The following is a 20,074-nucleotide window of genomic DNA, read 5'->3' on the forward strand; positions in this document are numbered from 1 at the left end:
CCACCTCCGAGGTTCCCATCCTGCCCTGCACATCTGTCTTGCTGCACTCACTCATCTGTCTTGCCAGAACCCTCTGCTGTGGTGCCCAGACACTCATCTCAAGTGACCCTCAGGGCAGCCCTGTAAGGCAAGGACTATTGTTACAGCCATTCTGCAAACGAGGAACCTGGGCGTAGAGAGGGCGAGTAACCCTCCCAGGGCCACATGCATGGCCACAGCAGAGGCAGGATCTGAGCTCAGGCAGTTTGTTTCTTGCCTGTTGGAGGAGAGAGGGAGGCAGGTCAGTGGGGAAAGCTCAGGTGGGGCCTTGGAAGGGCCCCAGTGCCCTGGCTCCATCACTTTCTACTCATGTGATAAGTTCCTTGGGCACATTATTTAACCTCTCTGAATGTTCCACCTGTAAAACGGAGATTTCCACTGCCACTTCACAGGATTGCCTTAGAATTAAGTGAGATAATAACTGTAATACACCTGACCCTTAGCAAGCACTTAATAAATAAAATAATATATAATAACATCATTTTAAAACACTTAATAGTCTATAGAAAGCATAAGAATCTGCAGTGATAGAAAGCAAATCTTCTGGGGGTGATGGGTATGTTCACTGGTTGTGGTGATGGTTTTGTGGGTATATAAATATGTCAAAATGTATCAAATTGTACACATTATTTATTTATTTTTGGAGGGGGAGATGATTAGGTTTGTTTGTTTGCTTTTAATGGAGGTACTGGGGATTGAACTCAGGACCTCGTGCATGCTAAGCATGCACTCTACCACTGAGCTATTTCCTCCCCCAAATTACACACTTTAAATGTGTGCATTTGTTGTCTGTCAACTTTACCTCAATAAAGCTGTTTGAAGGCATATGTAGTCATCCATAGCCATTCAGATTTCATAGAAATAAAGTGCATATCACTGTATACACGATACCAAGAAAAGGAGAACATCAAATACCATGTGCCCCTGGAGAGACCCTCTGTATAAAATAGACACCGATAGGCTTTAGATGAGAACGGGGCTTAAGGTCAACAGTTGGGATTTTATATAATCTAGGCGTTTAAACGTTTTCTGTTGTCATTTTTCCGGAAGGTCACAGGGGTAACGAGAATGGGATTTGAACCCAGGAGTCTGAGTCCTCACACCAGCAGCTCACCAGCACCCTCTAGTGCTTCCCTTGGCAGAAGCAGGTCTTCCCAGCCCTGGGCAGGTTCCCATTCTATCAGCGTAGTGACACCTCTCCTTACAGTCAGACTCAAAGCTCCCTGGGAATCAGGTGCGGACCAGGGGGGCGCTGTCTCTGGTCCTGAAAATCTCTGCCAGCCGCGAACCAAAGGGCAGAACTCTCTCCACAGCGGAAGCACCCGTCCTAGACTTTCCTGGTTGCTCTCTCAAGTTATGACGGCCTGAAGAAGCCAAGCTGGTGGTTTTGAATGTTTTTGACTAACAATTTAAACACTGTAAGCAATGCTCCAAGAGAGCAATGATAGAAAGAGTAAAGGGGAATGAGACGTCAGGACCAGGGGACGGGTGGAAGGTGAAGGGATCAGCCTACGAGGGGCAATGATGAAAGATGGCAGCTACCATGGGCTTGGACAATTTATGAAAACAAAATATGTATCTAAAAACCCAGTATCACTCCCCTTTGTAAGATTTACAACAAAAATTAATATAAATGGAGTTGATAGTTCTAAGAAGCAGTCACCCAAGAACCATATCAGTGTTAGCAAAACGGCAGAATTCATGTAGCATCAAGGTTATCCTACAAGAGCTTCAGTGCCTAATGTTGTCTAAAGAAAATATGAAACTCCCTCCACTGCCCAAAGGACAGTATTAGAGCAACTGATAAAAAGATAAACCAAAGACTCTCCACTGTCCTCCCCCCAATCTGATTTCTTAATTTTCCACAGCAGCAAATTTTCTAGATATGCCTTGCAGACCTCAGAGTCTGCAAGTTCTCATTTAAAGTCAATTTCTCTTAAAATACCCTAAACAGCACTTGTTTATCTTAAGATATTCTTAAAGATACTGGAAACATATAAGTTGTTTTATACATTTTTTTAAACTTTCTTAAAAGAGGGGGAATGGGGCACAATGCAGTGTCAGGATCATTATGGAGTTGGGGGGCACATGTGGGGGCTCAGTTACGTCCGCTCCTGGGGGGTTGCCCAGAGAGTTCTTGTGAGGGGTTTTGAGGCCCCCTACCCTTGAGGTCATCTTCCCATAAGTTCTAGTGGCCAACTTCAAGATAAGTGACCAAATGACAAATCAGGAAATAGTCACATTTTCAAGGGGACAAAATGTCATACAAGTATGTAGAATAGTGCAAACTGGGGGGACTACCCAGGCACAACACCCTTGCCCATGGCTAGTTGATCCAAGGTCAAGATACCTGACCTAGATTGGGCTAGTAGGATTCTCTCTCCACGAGGGCAGTGCCAGAGCAACAGGGCCCCAGAGCTCCTGCCTACACACCCCACCCCTGGGATCCTCTCTGCCAAGTTGAGGTCACTCAGTATTTTTTACATTTCCACTGGCAACCCGGGATTCTTCTAAGCAGCCCTGGAGAAGCCCAAGCCAGTCACTGTCAGCATCTATTACTTGGAAGCAAAGAACCTCAACTGATAGCATAGTTGGTAACTGAGGAAGGGGGAGACAGGCTGCAGAACCTCAGGGAAATGCAAGGGTTTGGCCTTGATTACTGAGAGCATGTAGAGGACACTGCAGAAGGCACCCCCTTCCCCACCCTCCATCTTCCAGGAGAGGGGAGTGCCAGAGCTCACAGTGATGAAACAGTGAAGCAAATGTCACCCGGACTCCCCACTGAGGGAATGCTCCAGGCCGCTGAGAAGCTGAGACCAAGACCCCCTCCACCACCACCATCAGGGTAGGGCAGTGGGTCCTAACAGAACTGAAAAGGCAAAAGCGGTCAAATGATATGTGCAAATTTCAACATCTTGCCTCAGAGACTTCCAGGCCTTTCTGTGAAGAATTGTCTAGAAAAATCTCTTACTGCAGCCAAAGGGCCAGGACTGCTGGAAAGTAAGTTCAGAGACTGATTCTATGAATGCCAAGCCAGAGCATGGTTTAATTCCATTTTTCCAGGTCTTTGCTATAGAAAAAGTGGGATGCGGACCATTGCATAGAAGATACCAGGGCATCTGGAGGACTTGGCAGAGCCGGAGCTCCAGACCCTCAGAAATGCCCCCACGCTGTGCCTTCCCCACAGAGCCAAGGTCTGTGTTCCCCCAGCCCGAGGCTCATACATCTGCTCTGTTCAGCCTCAGTCCAGCCCTGGTGGATCTGAGTAGAAAAGAGGAGCCCCTTCCAGAAGGAACGGTGGGAATCCACTAATTTACATAATCAGACAACCCAGGGAGATGTGAGAGCGCTAGATTTTGAAGGTTATCTGACCAAGGAAGGTAGGCAGAACTGATGATGGCGGGAGCACAGAGGAGACTGCATTCAGGGACCAGCTCGGGAGACCAAGTGGCGGGGGGTCAGGTAGCTTTGGGGTCTGATTAATGCAAACCTGTACCAAACACGGACCCTGTCACATGACATAAGAGGGTAGAAGTCGGGCAGGGGACTCACACTTGTAGAAAGCCGATCCCTGGGTGCCACAGACCTTCCAGCGAGTGCGCAGCATGAAGCATGGAGAGGGAGTCAATTTCTAGACCCTCAACTTCCACGGAGGCAGGAGGGGAGACTTGAGAAACGCTCATTCTAGCTCCAGGGGAAGTCAAGGGAGGGAGGACGAAGCATCCCCCCTTCAAGTGTGCAGAATCTGAGAAGCTCGTAAGAAAAATCGTGAAAGCTAGGAGTGGGTTTCAACCTAAGCTAGGTGAGTCACTAGGCACATTTCGTGCCCCTCGCAAAAATGGTGGTGCAGAGCCACGCCCCTCACCAACATGGCCGCTCCAAGGGGTGGGTGGGCCTGCGGGGCGGAAGTGACGCACGACCCGGAAATCCGTCCCGCCGCTCGGCCGATCGGGCGCCCCACGCAGCGGCGGCGGCTGTCTGCGGATAGCGCGATGCTGAGGGCGGGGCGGCTTGGGGGCGCCTGTGCGCTGCGGCTGCTGCTGGCGGCTCACACGGTGGCGGCATTCGAGCCCATCAGCGTGGGCATCGCCATCGGGGCCGCGTCGGCCCTCACCGGCTACCTGTCCTACACCGACCTGTACTGCCGCTTCGCCGAGTGCTGCCGCGAGGAGCAGCCGCTCAACGCGTCGGGTACGGCGGGTCCGCCCTGGAGGGGCTCGAGGGGCGCGAGGGACAGGCCCCGGCGGGCGTCCGCGCTCACCCTGAGGGGGCGGTTGGGAGGGAGGACGGAGGGGGCCTCCGCCCGGACTCCTGCCTCGAAAGCCGTGCCTTCAGAGACAGAGTCTCCAGATCATGGCGCTCTGCCCAAGTTACTTTCTAAAAGTTCGGATTCCTTGGCATGACAGTAAGAAGAAACTGAAAGCAGCAGACCTTCTGCGCCATGTCAACCTGTTAAGTAGTCTTCAGATGTGCAGCATCTGCCCAGAAAGCATAAAGCATTTGTCCCTTGCTTTGTGTACAAGGCGGCAGGGGTGACTGGGGAAATAACATATGGCTCAGTCAAGGGAGGGCCAATCCTTGGATGAACGAACACATTTAGCTTCCTTATCAGACACTTGAGCGTTGAGGGGCCATACATCTAGTCCAGTTCCTTGGAAGTGGCATCCTGTGACTGCGTCCCGTGGTTCTACCTCAGTGTTAGCCCTGAGGTTTGGCAGAGACCCTGCTGGACCACTTGCCAGTCTGTGCCTCTCACTTTGGCCAGCTGGGGAGAGTGCCACTTTTCTGGTACATATTTAATGTTTTTTTTTCTCTCTGTTCTCGGGCTGGCTCCTGCAGCCCTGAAGCAGGAATTGGAGGAGAAGCTGTTTGGGCAGCATTTGGCCACAGAGGTGATTCTCAAGGCGCTGACTGGCTTCAAGAACAACAAAAATCCCAAGAAACCACTGACTCTTTCCTTGCACGGCTGGGCTGGCACGGGCAAGAATTTTGTCAGCCAAATTGTGGCTGAAAATCTTCACCGGAAGGGCCTCAAGAGTAACTTTGTCCACCTGTTTGTATCGACCCTGCACTTCCCTCACGAGCAGCAGATAAAACTCTACCAGGCAAGGAATTCTGTTATTCCGTCCACTGGCCTCGGACGGGTCTGAGCAACCTGCTCACTGACTCCGGCCTCTGCTTCTTTTCTTTGTCCTGCAATAAGCCCCAGGCCCCGCCGCTCAGTTCCCCCACCCTGGTAACCCTTGCCCTTTGCAGAGCTCTCCTACAACTCTCCCCCTCATATTCCAAAGTAATACAGTGGGGTAGGCGATGTTAGGTGTTATTCCATTAAAAGATGGAGCCAAGAGCGGCAAGGTGACTTGTTCCTTATGATCTTTGTGACCTTTTGGCAAATCAGAAATTTGAATCCATATCTCCTGATTCTCAGTTGGCAGGGTAGCCGTGTTGTGCAGTGAATGAATGTGTTCACCATCCCCATCACAGCCCTTGGTTGTGTGAAGCAGGCGCAAACGATTTGCTTGGACATGCCTTCACTTAAGGCTCCCACCTAGGGTGCTGCTTCGGCTTGGCCTCTGCATTTGGCAATGGAGACTAGATGGTTTTTTTTTGGTCCCCAGTAGTTTTTATTCCCCTGGTTCCTCCCATCCTTCCAATTCTTGGCATCGCTATGTTAGGTAGTCTAGTGGAGTTCTCATTTAAGTGCATGTCCTCGTACAAGTGAGTTTTCTTCCTGTTAGGTGGGGACTGAGATGAGGAATAGAAACTTAACAAGGAAGTGAAAGTGGATATTTGCCACATAAACTGTAAGACAGGGAAGACTGCCAAAAAGAGAATAATCTTCTATTTTCCAAAATCTTTCAGAAATCCCTAGAAGTACTGGAACAAATGCTTTTCGTGCAGTGCCATTCGGGGTCATCTCCTTTGTTTGTGGCACCAGTAAAAGGCACTGGACTTGGACGCTGTGCCAGTCTTAATCTAGCTTCTTGTTCCTCAATATATCTTGTAAGATTAATTTGAGATTTCAGCCCATAGGGAGATGAAACTTACAGGTTGCTTAACAGTGAAATGATAAATATTCATGTATCTTGTACCTCTTATACCTTTAAAAAGTCACATTTGGCATATCATTTGAGTTGGGAAAACACTTATTTGCATTTTAGCTCCTATCTCCCTGCCATTTTCCACTTTTTATAGATGAAGTTTTGGAAAAGCTGTTCCCAAGGCAGTGGAGGTTAGGATGCGGTTTCTAAGATTTCTTTGTTAAACCCCAGAGAACCTTATTTTTTTCACCTTTTCTAGCATGAGGAACAGTGTAGCACTTCTGCTCCCCTCGGCACATCCTTTGAGCCTCCATATCCCATGTCTTCTTTTATGGTTGGTCTAGGACCAGTTACAGAGCTGGATTCGGGGTAATGTGAGCGCATGTGCGAGTTCCCTGTTCATATTTGACGAAATGGATAAATTGCACCCGGGGGTCATTGATGCAATCAAGCCGTTCCTAGATTACTACGAGCAGATTGATGGTGTGTCTTACCGGAAGGCCATCTTCATCTTTCTCAGGTCAGTGGGAGGCGCTTCTCGGGGGGCACACAGCCCTTCATTCTCCCAGTGCTGGAATGAGGTCCTGGCGACCTCAGCATTCTGTTTCCTAGGGACAAAAGTGCCAGCCTGGCAAAAGTGACTGGCTGACTTCTTTTACTTTGGGGTTGCTCGTATCTGCATGGCACACAGCGTGGGCAGGAGGAAATGAATTAAGGAAATAGTTGCTGCTAACAGGCAGTTTTATCACCTGAACGTGCTGTCTCTGAGGGTTATAAAGTCGTAGCATCATGGAACAAGTTCTTTTTGAAAAAGCAGATTTTCAGGTCCTGAGGGCAGATGCCATTTTTTCTTCTTTCCCTAGTAGCACTTAGTAAATATTCCTTGGTTAAGAATAAACCTCAGGGGGTCAGGAGTATAGCTCAGTGGTAGAGCGCATGCTCAGTGTGCACGAGGTCCTGGGTTCACTCCCCCGTGCCCTCATTATGGGGGAAACCCCCCCAAACAAAGAATAAGCCTTAGAGCAGGCACGTACATTTCCTATTAGACAGAGAAGCCTTAAGATGTGATTTTTAATCTTTGTTTCTTTGGCAAACTCAGCAATGCAGGCGGGGACCTCATAACTAAGACGGCCCTTGACTTCTGGCGGGCAGGGAGAAAGAGGGAAGACATCCAGCTGAAGGACCTGGAGCCGGTGCTGTCTGTCGGAGTCTTCAATAACAAACACAGTGAGTCTCCGCGGCTGAGGAGCCCGTCACCCTGCCGGCAGGGTTCTTCCCTTTCTTTAAGCCTCTCCACTTGCCTCCATGGCTTTGCTCAAGTAGGGACTTTTCCTAAGGGCATTCTATTCTAGAAGTCAGCTAGCAGGCGTAGCCAACTGATCCTTACATCAGGCTTGACAAAAAGAGAATCTTCGCAGACATAGAAAACAAATATATGGTTACGGGGTGGGTGGGGAGGAAGCAGGGAGTTGGAGGGAGGGATAAATTGGGATATGGGATTTATAGATACAAACTACTCTATATAAAATAGATAAACAACAAGGTCCTACCGTATAGCACAGGGAACTATATACAAAACCTCATAATGGCCTATAATGAAAAAGAATATGAGAAGGAATGTATATATATGTATAACTGAACCACTATGCTGTACACCAGAAATTAACACAACATTGTAAATTGACTATACTTCAATTAAAAAAAAAGAAAAAAGAAAAAAAAAACGGAATCTTGAAGGCTAAAGACATGAATGTACTGTGGGTCGGGATCAGAACGGGCCCTATAAGAGCAGCGAGCTTGTCCGGGTGACAGGGACAGTGATGGGCAGGAAACCCAGCTGCGTCCTGTTCCCTAGGTGGCCTGTGGCACAGCGGACTGATAGACCGAAACCTCATCGACTACTTTATCCCCTTCCTGCCCCTGGAGTACAGACACGTGAAGATGTGTGTCAGGGCAGAGATGAAGGCCCGTGGTTCTGCTGTAGACGAAGACATTGTCACCAGCGTGGCAGACGAAATGACGTTTTTCCCCAAAGACGAGAAAATCTACTCAGACAAGGGCTGCAAGACTGTGCAGTCACGGCTGGATTTTCACTGAGTGCTTATCCAGGCGGATGAGACGCAGCTGGGAGCTCAGCGAGCCGGGGCCTGGCCTTTCCGAGCACTTTGACGACCCCTTCAGGGGTTTGCACATTTGCACCTGTGGACTTTCAGGATAGGGAAGGTTCTAGGTTGATTTTCGAAATGATGCTAATCTGTCAAGTGTACTTGTCATTCTGCAATGTGACAGCAACCCACCTGTTCATGGCAGTTGAAGATGAACTTTTGAAATCCCTCTGCACTTCACGGACCATGACAGAAGTGCCTGTAAACAGCTTTGTGAGTGAGACCTAGGGCCGTTCCTGCCCCAGCGGTACCCACACCTCAGAAGCTGCTGCTCTAACTGGAGTCCAGGGACCTCGCTGCGATCCAGGGCATTGGGTTTTCACCCGCCAGAAACTTTCTTCTACTCTTCCTTTTTCTTTACAGAGAGCGCGTTCATTGCCTTGAAGGGTTTTCCGTTAAAAGCAGTGGCACCTGCAAGCACAGACAGTGTGTGGTGGGAGGCCACGGGCCTGTGGGCTGAGCACTCGGCTGGGTGAGCCGTCTGCATGTGGGGTGGGGGCTCCACACCAGACCCCCGCAGCAGAGCAGGACGGACAGGACCTCTCCGTCTGTCCGTTGCTCTGACTGTGATTACAGCCCTGGACTTGGAATTCCTTCTCCCATCTCTCACTTAGTATTGACCTCAGCCTTCCTTGCACTGCTTCTATTCCTGAACTTAGGTCACTGCTAATATCATCACTAGAGTCGAATCAGAGTGAGACCGATGGCTTGGAATTTGAGTCCTTGGTTTCCACGGGAAAATACCTGTCTGTTACAGTTTACATGCAGGTCAGTCTCTCCCTCAACTCCCCAGAACCATTTGAAGTCTGTACGACATGCTTATTCTCCACGGTGACATGTGCCAACCAAACGGTCAGCTTACAGATGCCGCATCACCAAAGTGGAAGTATTGTACACTAAAAATGCTCGAGTTTTCAAGGAGATGTATTTTTTTATAATGTTTTTACTTCTGAATCTTAGGTAATACAAATATAGGATGTTGATTATTTTAAAACATAGGAAGGACACGAAATGGAATAATTGCCTATTCGTTTTTCATTTATCAGATACTCTTAAAACAGATGGTTGAGGCTGGTCCTGGGTGTCATCCGAGAATGATCCCCTACGTGGCAGCGCCAGGCTAGACTGCCCCGGCCATTGGGGAAAAAAGACTTCGATTCCAGCCAGTGTGAATCGTTCAATCTTGTAGTTGCAATGCAACTGCAGATGTGTAACAAGAACATGCAGCTTTTTTATATATAAAAAATGGCAGAATGAATGTTTCTACGTCACAGCAGTGCCTTATAGAGGATCACACTTAGTCTTTAAAAAAAAAAATACCAAGGTGAGGCTGAAAATTTTTAGTACATGTTCTCAAATTTGAGTTAAGTTATATTTCTTTTATAATCTTTTGGGTGTCTGGTCAGGAGGAGATAAGATTTTTTTGTTTACAATGATGCAATAAATTGAACACATGTTGGCTACCTTTGGACTGCTGTTACTGATTTATAACTTGAAAGGGCCACGGTTACCCACAGCCCAGTCTCCCCACCCCACGTAAGATGTAGACAAGCTTGAATTGACTGAATATAAAATAATAAAGCCTAAATTTAATCATGTGAGATGTCACTTGCACATTTTTTTAAGTTTATTTGGTAGGTCTGAAAAGTTTGAGCTTGGAATAAAGGCTTTTCAATAACTCAGGTGTCAGTAGGGTCACCGTTCCCTAGACATGCTGATTGGCAATCTTTACCTTATACAGAATCGATATTTACCTTAAAGGATGTTATCCCCAAACAAATACAGAGTTAAATTGGATTGGATGATGGGTTATACTCCATATTTTCATGGATGAAAATATCAGAATGAGCTGGACTTCTAACAAGTATATTCCCCTTAAGTTAATGTTGGAAGGAAACTGACCACTGAAACGAGACGCGCTGCTGACATTCTGAGCTGAGTGAGGCTGAGCTCAGACCAGGAAACCTCAACGCCTGGTCTTCCCGCCCAGAACTGGTAAATAATGAAATCCTTGTGATGTTAACAGATCTCAGCTTAATCACTTAACCTGGGCTGTTTTCTCTGTCAGTGATTTGTTAACACCAGCTCTCTTCCCAGGACTGAGGATGTAGCTCTTTCTAGAAAGTTGAAACCTTCACCATCACCACACCCACTCCCCTCACTTCTCAGCTGAAGGTGCTCCTCCTGAGACTGACTTTCTCGGTCTGGTTCCCAGCCTAATGCCACCTCTGCTTCACCCCACACTGCTTCATCTGTGAAGACTGAACTTTCCCAGGTAAGTCAGGGGACTCTGTGGTCCCTAATTAGGGACTCCCTGGTGCTGGGGCTGCCATCTTCAAATGAATCATAGCCATAATCTGTGACTCCTGGGGACGTGACAACAGGCCAGCTTCAGGGCAACATCAAGAACTTTCCAACACTTAGAAGCTGTTGTTAGGGGGCCTGGGTGGCTTTAAAGAGCCTCTGTACAGGCTGGGTAGCCACCAGCCCAACTTCTGTGCTGCTAAAAGCTCCCTGCGAGCACTCTGCAGACACACACCCCACGGGAGCCCCGGCTTGTAGGCGCGTGTGAGTGTCACATAGAACGAGGCACCTCTGGGTTCCTACAGTGCTCTGTGCTCCTGCCCGGCATCTCAGCTGGGGCTATGTCTCTAGACGTGAATGAACTCCACGGCTGGGTATAGGAGGCTCTGTGAACCCCCATGATACCCCGTGATGCTGAGCGAGGAGCCAGAGCCCCCAGGGACCATCAGAATCCCTGTCTCACACTCCACTCCAGCCTGGGCTGCCCTGTTAGATCTTAAGTCACAGCTTCAGCACATAAAGCCCACAATGGAGGGTTTTTTTGCCTTTAAAAATGTATTCACAAAATCACACACAATTTTATTGTAAAGACAGTAGCTTTTTGCATTAATAAATAAAAACACTGTTCTCAGCATCCCTGGAGGACAGCTAAGCTCTCCTAGAGGTTTGGGTAAACGTAACAAAAACTAGTTACGTGGGTAAGGTTTTAAGGAAACATGGCAGAACCTGCCACCCGGCCTGTGGCTCTTTCGGGGACAGAAGGTGGAGAAGGGCCTTTGCAAAGCTGACGCCCTGGCTCGTGAGGAGCTGCAAATGCTTCGATTTTGTGTAAATTTTGTTTCTAACAAATTGTTCACAGTGTTACTGAGACCGTTCCCACAGTTCACAGTGCTACTGAGACGCTTGGGGAGGACATTTAAGTCTCCTGTGACGGGCCTGAGCGTGTCCTCTGACACTGTCGTACTTCTAGCTAACAACTCACTGCCTACTCGGTGGTCACCCTGTGACGGATCTGGCCGCTGCTCCAGCCTCGGTCCCCAGTAAGGCCATCCTACAGAACACAGGCCAGGGACTCGGGCTTGGGCGCTTGTGCAGTCAAGACATCACGGTGTATGTTACCATGACAGGAACTTAAAAAAACACACACAGCCAACAACTTAGAGTCTGAAAAGTTTCTCATAATGTTAAAAACCATTTTAAATAAAGTTCTCACATTTTTCAGTAAAACGTATCCATCCTTCCTTGAAACAGAAACGCATGAAATTCTAACATGATTTTTAAAAAATCACGAGTCCTGGTACGAGTGGGCTGGGAGCTGGCTCCTCCCCCGTCTGCGGGCCCTGGGATCTGTCAGGAGCGCCGGCCGCAGGCTCTGCAGGGGCAAGCGATGCCCAGGAAGACGCCTGTCCTGTCCACCGGGAAGAATTCATTTTACTCCTCTTCCAGGAACAGCGTGGGGAGGCAGGGGGAGATCTGAGTGCGGAATTCGTTCTCCTCCATTGGGAAGTGGTGGCTCCGGCGCCATCAGTCATCGTAGTAATAATCTAACTTGGTGAACACAGTTTTGCAGCCTTTGTCAGAGAAAACTCTCTCCTCTTTGGGGAAAAAGGTCATCTCCTCGGCCACTCTGCTTACAATGTCCTCATCGACTTCATAGCCTCGGGCCCGCATTTCGACTCTGATGCACATTTTTAGGTGTTTGTATTCCAGGGGGAGGAAGGGAACAAAATAATCAATGAGATTTCGGTCAATTAAGCTGCTGTGCCAGAAGCCACCTGGGAAAAAGAAAAAGGTGCTGTTCATCCACAGTCCATTGGCCCGCCCGTCCGGCCACACAGAGCCGCTGGGTGTCCACCCTGCACCTGCCCTCACGGGCTCACAGTCTAACAAGCAGGCGGGTTGGCAGGGAGCGCGCCCAGGACAGCTGGGTGTGACGCGCCTAAGCGGGCAGAGGGCAGGGCGCCAGCACAGAGGGCAAGGGAGGCCCCTCACCGTGTGACCTACGGATCTGAAGTGGGAAGGAGGCTCCCCTCCCTGGAAAAGCGGGCAGGTAGGGGAGGAGAGACACCGGATTCACAGGCTGGCAGTTTCACAGCAAGTGAAAGGTGAGAAGAGTTCTCATGGAGTATTTTGGAAATTTCTGACTGGCTGGCATTCCAGAGGCTAGATTAGCAACAGGGTAGAAACCCACTGCCAGCACGTCCAAACCTACAGCGCGTTTTGGGAACAAAAATCTAGAGCCCTCAGAGTAGTAACTTGTGAAGACAAGGCTCTGTTATGGCCACAGGGCTCCGACTTTCCCAGGATGAAGCCAGTCCCTGCAGCCAGGCATGTGCCCCCCAAGGTGCCCCCGCCTCGGCCCACTCCCTCCTGAGACAACGCAGCCCTGGCTGCACACACCCCACATTTCTTCCCGAGAACTGTCTCCTTTCCGCTTTGCTGCTTAACTCCTGTGCCATAGGTCCCCACCTGACACTCATTCCAGGACGAGTTTTCTTCCCACCTCACCAAGCAATTCTCTGACACCAGCTGGGTGTCCTACAGTTCCATTAAATTCTGACACACTCTCCCTGGAGACCGCCTCAGAGCCCACAGGGTGAGGGCTCAGCCCCACAAGACTGTCCCTGACTTCAGCCACCAACTGAAAGTCCAGGTTGTCACCTGTGCCGAGGTTCCAACCACCTCCTCCTTGGGTTCGACTGATTTGCCCAAGCTGCTCACAGAACTCAGAGAAGCATTTTATTTACTAGATCACCAGTTTATTATAAAAGGATGTAACTCAGGAACAACCAGATGGAAGAGATGCATTGGGCAAGATGTGTGGGAAGGGACTTCCATGCTCTCAGTGTGACACTCTGAATTTCTACGTGCTCACCAACCCAGAAGCTCTCCAAAGCCCGTCCTTTAGGGTTTTTATGGAAAATCTTTATGTGGGCATGATTGATCAAATCATTGGCTACTGGCGACTGATTCAACCTTTAGCCCCTCTCCCCTCCCGGGAAGTCTGAAAGGATTGGAGACTGAAAGTTCCAACCCTCCAATCAAGGGTTGGTTCTCCTGGAAACCACCCCCTTAGGTGCTTTTTCCAAAAATCACCTCATGACACAAGCTCAAGTGTGGCTGAAAGGGGTTTGTTACAAACATCAAGACACCTTTATAAGGCTCCTAGCCCTTGGAAACTCCACGGATTTTTGGAGCTCTGTGCCAGAAATGGGGATGAAGACCAAATACATATTTCTTATTGTAAATCATAAGATCACATCTGGGATTTGATCCTTTCTTCCCCAGCAGTGCTTTACTGGTGCTCAGTAAACACCTGTCTGCCGGGGACAGAGTGCAGCCTGTGGCTGCGGGGAAAACCTAAACCAGCCGCTGAGCAGTAACAAGCGGGACCTCGTTTCCTGAAGGCCTGCGCTGTGCCCGACAGGCCCGGGCCCAGGCCTGGGGACAGAGCAAAGAGCCAGGCAGACTCGGACCTGCCTCAGGGGGTCCACGACTGAGAAGCCGCTCAATAAACCAGTCAGTAGACAATTCCAAGTAGTGCTGGACTGTGAACACGGAGACGGGGAGAACGGGTAAGGATAGCAGAAGGCAGAGACCAATTAGCCAGGCTGGTCAGGATGACAAGGACCCTGCCACACAGAGGCCCTGAAGAGTGCTCTGGCAGAACAAGTGGCTTTGTAAACCACCGACTGACCACACCCCAATTTGTATCCTCAGCTTGAATGCCCTGGAGCTGCACTGGAACATCAGCTGTGGGCTTAGAGGCCTTGCTGGACACACCCCTCTTCATTTCCCACCCTTTCCCACAAAACTGCTCCCCCTGCAGGCCGTCCCCTAAATGGCAGGGCCACCTTGCCAATTGCTCTTGTCAGATCCTTGATTCCTCGCTCTCATTCCTGCACATCATCCTTTAGGAAATCTTACTGTTTCTACCTTCAAAATACATCCCAATCCAACCATGTCCCTCCACCCCGACTGCTGCCATGGTGGGCCAAGCCACCACCACCTCTCCCTGGGTTGTGGCAGCAGCTCCTTGCTGGGCCCCCTACCTTCAGTCTATTCTCCACCCAGCAGCCAGGCGGTCCTGTTACAACTAGGTCCCATCTCATCACTGTTGGCTCAAAACTCTCCAGGGGCTCCCTCCTCCACTTGGAGCCAAACCCAAGGCCTCCCTGCGGTTCCCCAGGCCTTCCACAATCTGCATCCAACCCCAAGCGCCACCTCTTATCTGACCTGCTTTTCTCCTGTGTTCATCCTGAACCAGCCTGTGACCCCAGGCACACTCCCACCTCAGGGCTCTTGCATGTGCTTTTCTGTCCAATGGAACGCTTTTCCCTCCCATGTCCACATGGCTCCCTCACTCCTCAGATCAGCTCAGCTGTCACCCACATTGAGCCTTCCCTGACCACTCTATTTAAAACTGCTGCCATCCATCCCACACCTCCCAACCCTTTTTTATTGGTTTACTTTTTCCCTATTGGGGGGAAAGAAGAAGCTATGTCTCTACCTTGACATAAACACGCATCCCATCATCTGACATATTCCTGTATTCATCACTAGGATGTAAACTCCGCCAGAGCATGGATTTCTGTTTTTGTTCACTGCTGTGTCCTCAGTTCTTGGACCAGAGCCTGACACCCAGTAGGTGCTCAATAAACATGTTCACTGAAATAAATGGATGGATGGGTGGACGGGTGGATGGAAGAGTTCAGCCATCTGCCCAAGGCCTGGAGCCAGTCAGCAGCTGAGCCAGGTCTGCCTGGTTCCAGGGGCTTGTCCTCTGGAGCCTCTCACGTGGGTTTTAGGCAAGCGGCCCCACCTGCTGCGGTATTTAGGGGCTGAGGTTTCTCCTGCATGCGTTCATACTTTTTGGCGTGCCAAGAAATCTGTTCAACATATCATAAACTATTTTGTCTTTCACAGTAATATTCCAGTTGCACAAAATGACATAAAATAGCCCATGACTGTTCATGTAACTCTGAGGTAGTATGAATTTCTTGGCAGGTCTGTTTCAGAGGAGACCTTCTGTTTTATAACCTCAAGAACGAACCTGAGCAAAGACTTGAATGGTAGCAGTCACCAACATGGCTCATGGAGTTTACTCAGTGAGTTGGTCTCCAACATGATAGTGTCTTTCCACATCCAAGGGTTCAAGGTCAAGGGTGAATGTGTCAGGTCACTGAAAAAGCGATGAGCTTGGTAGTTAAAAAGCTCAGGCTCTAGAATCAGAGAAACCTAACAGGCTGTGTGGCCTTAGGCAAGGTGCTAGCTCTTGCTGAGCCTCAGTTTCCTCATCTATAAAATGAGGACAATAATAGTTTCTATTCCACGTGGTTATTGTGAAACTTAAAGAAAACATGCGAGTAGAGCATGTCCCGCAGTGCCCAGTACAGAATAAGGGCCTGACCACTGTTTGGCTGTTATTCTCGGGCACAGACCCTGAGTTCTAGAGCAACGCACAGAAAGAGAAGGACCGTTATAACAGGGCCGTCTCCTCCATCAGAGGCACCCCAGTGGCCTTCCCTGCTCCACCACCTGCGTTTACAAGGAAAATGATTTGGCTGAAGAAAACAGGAAACTAATGTTCAAGATCTCAGGGATCAACCATGTCCTTTAAAACAGCATCTCTCAAACTTTGGTGTGCATTAAAGTCACCTGGAGATTGTTAACACAGATTCCCTCGGGAAGTCGGACTAAGGAGGCCTAGGGAAGGGACAGAGAATCTGCATTTCTAACCAGCTCCCAGGTGATGGTGAGGCCCACGAAGAGGAGGGGCTGGGAACGGACGCCCCACTTACTGTTCTTGTTGTTGAAGGCTGACACTGACAAAGCAGGCTCCATGTCTCGGAGCTTGATTTCTTCCCGCTGCTTTCCATTTCTCCAGAAATCTAAAGCCACATCTGTGATCCGTTCTGCACCAGCAGTTGCTACAAAATAACGCCAGTGAATGAGGACTGGCTTTTTTTCCCAAAGCCCACAGGCTGGGGTTCCAAGCTCTCCCACCACATCTCAACCCAACTTTACCTAAGAAATATGAAGATGGCTTTCTGATAGGAGACCCCATCCAAGTTGTCGTAATAGTCCAGGTAAGGCTTGATGGCATCTATGAGGCCAGCGTGCATCTTATCCATTTCGTCAAATATGAAGATGGATCTTGCACAGGCACTCACGTTGCCGCGAATCCACGACTGTAACTGATCCTGAGTGAGAAGGGGGAAAAGCCAGTACAGAATTCTCAGAACAACCAGCGTGAACACTATTAACGCTGCAACTGCTTCTGCAAAGGCTGCGTTTACTGGGTGCTTACTGTGCGCTCCCCACTGTGCTAATAACTTTACACAAGCTCTTTTGTTCCTCACCACAACCTCATGTAGTAGGCATTATTGTACCCATTTTACAGATGGGGAAACGAGGCAGAGAGCATGATCAACTGGCCCAAGATCACAAAATGAGTATGTGACCAAGCTAAGATCTGAACCCCACTCTGCCTGATTCCAAAGCCCTACACTCTGATTATAATTCTTGTCCTGTGACCTGTCACCTCAATGTTGTGTCACTGAGTTGCTGGTCCTCTGTCATCAAAATGGCAATGTTAATACACATCCTGGGTACACTGGCCTTCTTGGGAAGAAGGCAGAGACCAAGTAATCTCTTCTCTCATCAGTCCTTAGAACAGCCTGGAGAAGGTACTCTAACTTTCCCATGGGGGAAGCGAGGCAAACTTGCAGCACACACACGCACCGCCTAGTGTGGTGAGGTAACACTCCTGAGTTTCTGGAATGTCTGGAGGTTGCGGAAATAAATTTGCTTAACAGAAACATTCTCTAAAAACATATTTAGGTACTTTTTATATTAAGTAATCAAGGTAAGAGGAAGGAAAGACCCTTTTAATCAGACATCTGAGCTATGGTTCTATATAATGCCTTCCTGCATTTCCCCCCATGGTAAGGAGGAAGTGTTAGCTATTTGTTTCTAAGGAAAATTCTGGAAGTTACAATGTAGGTCTTGGCGTCTTATGATTTGGGTTTTTACCTGTCTACTCGGACCACAGTTACAATGTTCCGTGTGTACACATTTAACCTAATTCTGTTCTGCAGGTATGGAATAACCTCTATTTACAGAGCAAGAACCTTAGGGGAGCTGAAGTAACTTGCCTAAGGCTGCAAAGCAAATCAATGTTTAAACAAGGATTCACTCAGGTCTGGTAGGCTCCAGGAGCTAAGGTCTCCCCACTCTGCTACTCAGACTTACAGACAATAAGAGGACAGGTCTCGAGCACTGACTCACTACAGGCAAGGCACTGTCCTCAGCACTGTTCACACGTTTTACTGTGATCTTCCAAATCCCAAAGGAGTTACTCTTGTGTTCCCTACGTTACAGGCGAGGAAATGGAGCTGCAGAGAGGTTAAGCAACTTGCTCAAGTCACACAGCTATTAAACGGTGAAGACTGAATGCTAACTAGGATGACCAACTCATCCCTACTTGCCTGGGACTTTCCCAAAGTCCTACATCCCAGGAACTCCTGGACAGTTGGTGACACTGATGCTCACCCGAACAGAAGGGGAAAATGTGTCCACACAGGTGAGGATTTAAAAAAGGCAATCGTTAGCATATATTTGAAGGCTCACGTGCCAGGTACCATGTTACATCCTTGGCAGACAGAGCTCAATAGAGTCTCACAACTACCATTTTACAGATGAAGAAACTGAGTCTCAGAGAGGTCAGGCAACTTTCCCAAGATGACACAGCTGGTAGGTGGGAGTCTTAGGGCTCAAATCCAGGTGTCTGCCGCCAAAGCCCAGGCTGTTAATCAGGGAGTTACACTGTAAAAGCAGTTTGCAACACTCAGTTAAACAAACTTAGGCCTCCCTAGGAATGTTTCCTCTTATAAAACGTGTTAGATTTGATGATGTTTAAATGGGATTTGATTACATCATCTCTAAAATCCTATGACCCCCATTTACTGAGTATCACACGGAGCCTGTTTTCAAACACCACAAAGCTTTGACAGTGTAACTGCTCCATGTATCTCAAACACGCTGTAACTATCCCACACTTTTCAAAGGGGAGCTGACACCCCTAGTCATTTTCAGGGCTCATTCATTTCAACATGGAATTTCCAAATCCCACTCCACCACAGAGAAACCCCAAACCCAGCATCATCCAGGAAGGATTCCAAAATTCTGCCCTTGCCTTATACAGGGTGATGTTGGAGATGTGTGGAAAGTGCAGCGTGGCCACAAACAGGTGGACATAGTCACTGTTCAGACCACCCTCGTAAATATTCTCTGCGATGATCTTGCTGACAAAATTTTTGCCGGTGCCCGTCCACCCGTGTAGGGAGAGGGTGAGAGGTTTCTTGGGCTTCGGGTTGCTTATGAAGCCAGACACAGCATTTAAGATGACTTTCTTTGCAAGATGCTGTCCAAAGAGCTTGCTGTCCAGATCCTTCTGTAGCGCTGGGAAAAACAAATCCAGTCAGGCAGGGAGTAGGGGCACACACCTGGCAAAACGTAGCCCAGGTTACAGGCTCATGTGAAAGCCAGCAAAGCCAGCTAAGCTCTTCGAGCGCCTTGTGAGACGCGGACGTAGGTGAGCGCTTGGCCCAGGTGTACGGTGGGTGCAGGAGCCCTCCCTCTGCTAGCCCTGCCCATTCTCCGGCCCTTCTTCCTGAAGAGGCCCTTCCTGGGCTCCGCGGCTTCCGCCACCAGCGTGCGCCCCTCACCCCACGCCGGGCAGGAAAAAGGCAGCAGTGTGGCCCCCACCGCTCCGCGCCGTTAGAGTCCCCACCATCCTTCCCGTCTCCGGCGAGGAAGGGGTAAAACTCTGGAGGAAGTTTCCGACCGTCCACACGCCCAGTGTGTGATGAAGGTGCCCAAATGGCAGCCGGCCTCCGCAGGTCTCCGACCAAAGTCCGGTCTGCCTGTGGTGGTGGCCCAGGAGCCAGGCCCCATCCCGCACCCCGGGCCGCTCCGGTTCCGGGTCCTGGTCCCGCAGGCCTCAGCGCTGCCCAGGCTCCCGGGCCTCCCGGCCCCCGGCCTCTGACCCCCGCCCCGGCCCCCGCCCCCGCCCCATCCTACCTTCCCGGCTGAGGCTCCGCTTCTGGCTGCAGCACTCGGCGAAGAGGCAGTAGAGGCGCGGGTAGGAGATGTAGCCGGTGAGGACGCCGGCCAGGGCCAGGCCCAGGCTGATGGGCTCCACCGCCCGCACCGCCAACGGCGCCAGCAGCAGCAGGCCCAGCGCGGCCCGGCCCTAGCTTCATGCCCGGACCCGCGCCGCCCTGCGCGTTCTCGCGCCTACCGCCGACCCGCGCTACCGCCCGACCGCGCTTCCGGTTCCTCCCGCCGGCTGCCGCCATCTTTGTGACGGGCGGGCTTCCTCCGACGCCGGCGGCCGCCATCTTTGTGAGGGGCAGAGCGCTTTCCTGTTTTGGGCTACGGGGCCCCAGTTTTCTCCTTTTAATAAAATTTTGAGGGGAAGTTTTGGATTTATAGAAAAATTGAGAGGACAGTACAGAAAGG

The 20,074-nt window shown here is 49.8% G+C and overlaps 2 protein-coding genes across 3 annotated transcripts; one reads left to right on the forward strand and one right to left on the reverse strand.

Annotated features, from left to right (window-relative positions):
• The first annotated feature begins 3,968 nt into the window (after window positions 1–3,968).
• On the forward strand, window positions 3,969–9,848 carry TOR1B (torsin family 1 member B). Of its 2 annotated transcripts, XM_032478630.1 has the most exons (5): window positions 3,969–4,230; window positions 4,879–5,144; window positions 6,425–6,600; window positions 7,180–7,307; window positions 7,936–9,848. In XM_032478630.1, exons 1-5 carry the CDS (start codon window positions 4,032–4,034, stop codon window positions 8,175–8,177), a joined length of 1,011 nt encoding a protein of 336 aa, XP_032334521.1. In that variant the 5' UTR covers window positions 3,969–4,031; the 3' UTR covers window positions 8,178–9,848. The 2 variants fall into 2 exon arrangements, 1 of the variants encoding a protein (XP_032334521.1); XR_004319528.1 differs by lacking the exon at window positions 6,425–6,600 and having other exon boundaries at window positions 7,936–8,074.
• A 1,858-nt stretch (window positions 9,849–11,706) lies between these two features.
• Window positions 11,707–19,953, reverse strand: TOR1A (torsin family 1 member A). The gene is given in 6 exon segments (XM_032479142.1): window positions 11,707–12,324; window positions 16,351–16,479; window positions 16,572–16,752; window positions 18,747–19,012; window positions 19,634–19,805; window positions 19,807–19,953. Coding segments are annotated over 6 exon segments (1,146 nt in total). The 3' UTR covers window positions 11,707–12,073.
• Window positions 19,954–20,074: the final 121 nt, after the last annotated feature.

The sequence above is a fragment of the Camelus ferus genome, chromosome 4 (genome assembly GCF_009834535.1).
Source record: "Camelus ferus isolate YT-003-E chromosome 4, BCGSAC_Cfer_1.0, whole genome shotgun sequence".
Taxonomy (NCBI): Eukaryota; Metazoa; Chordata; class Mammalia; order Artiodactyla; family Camelidae; genus Camelus; species Camelus ferus.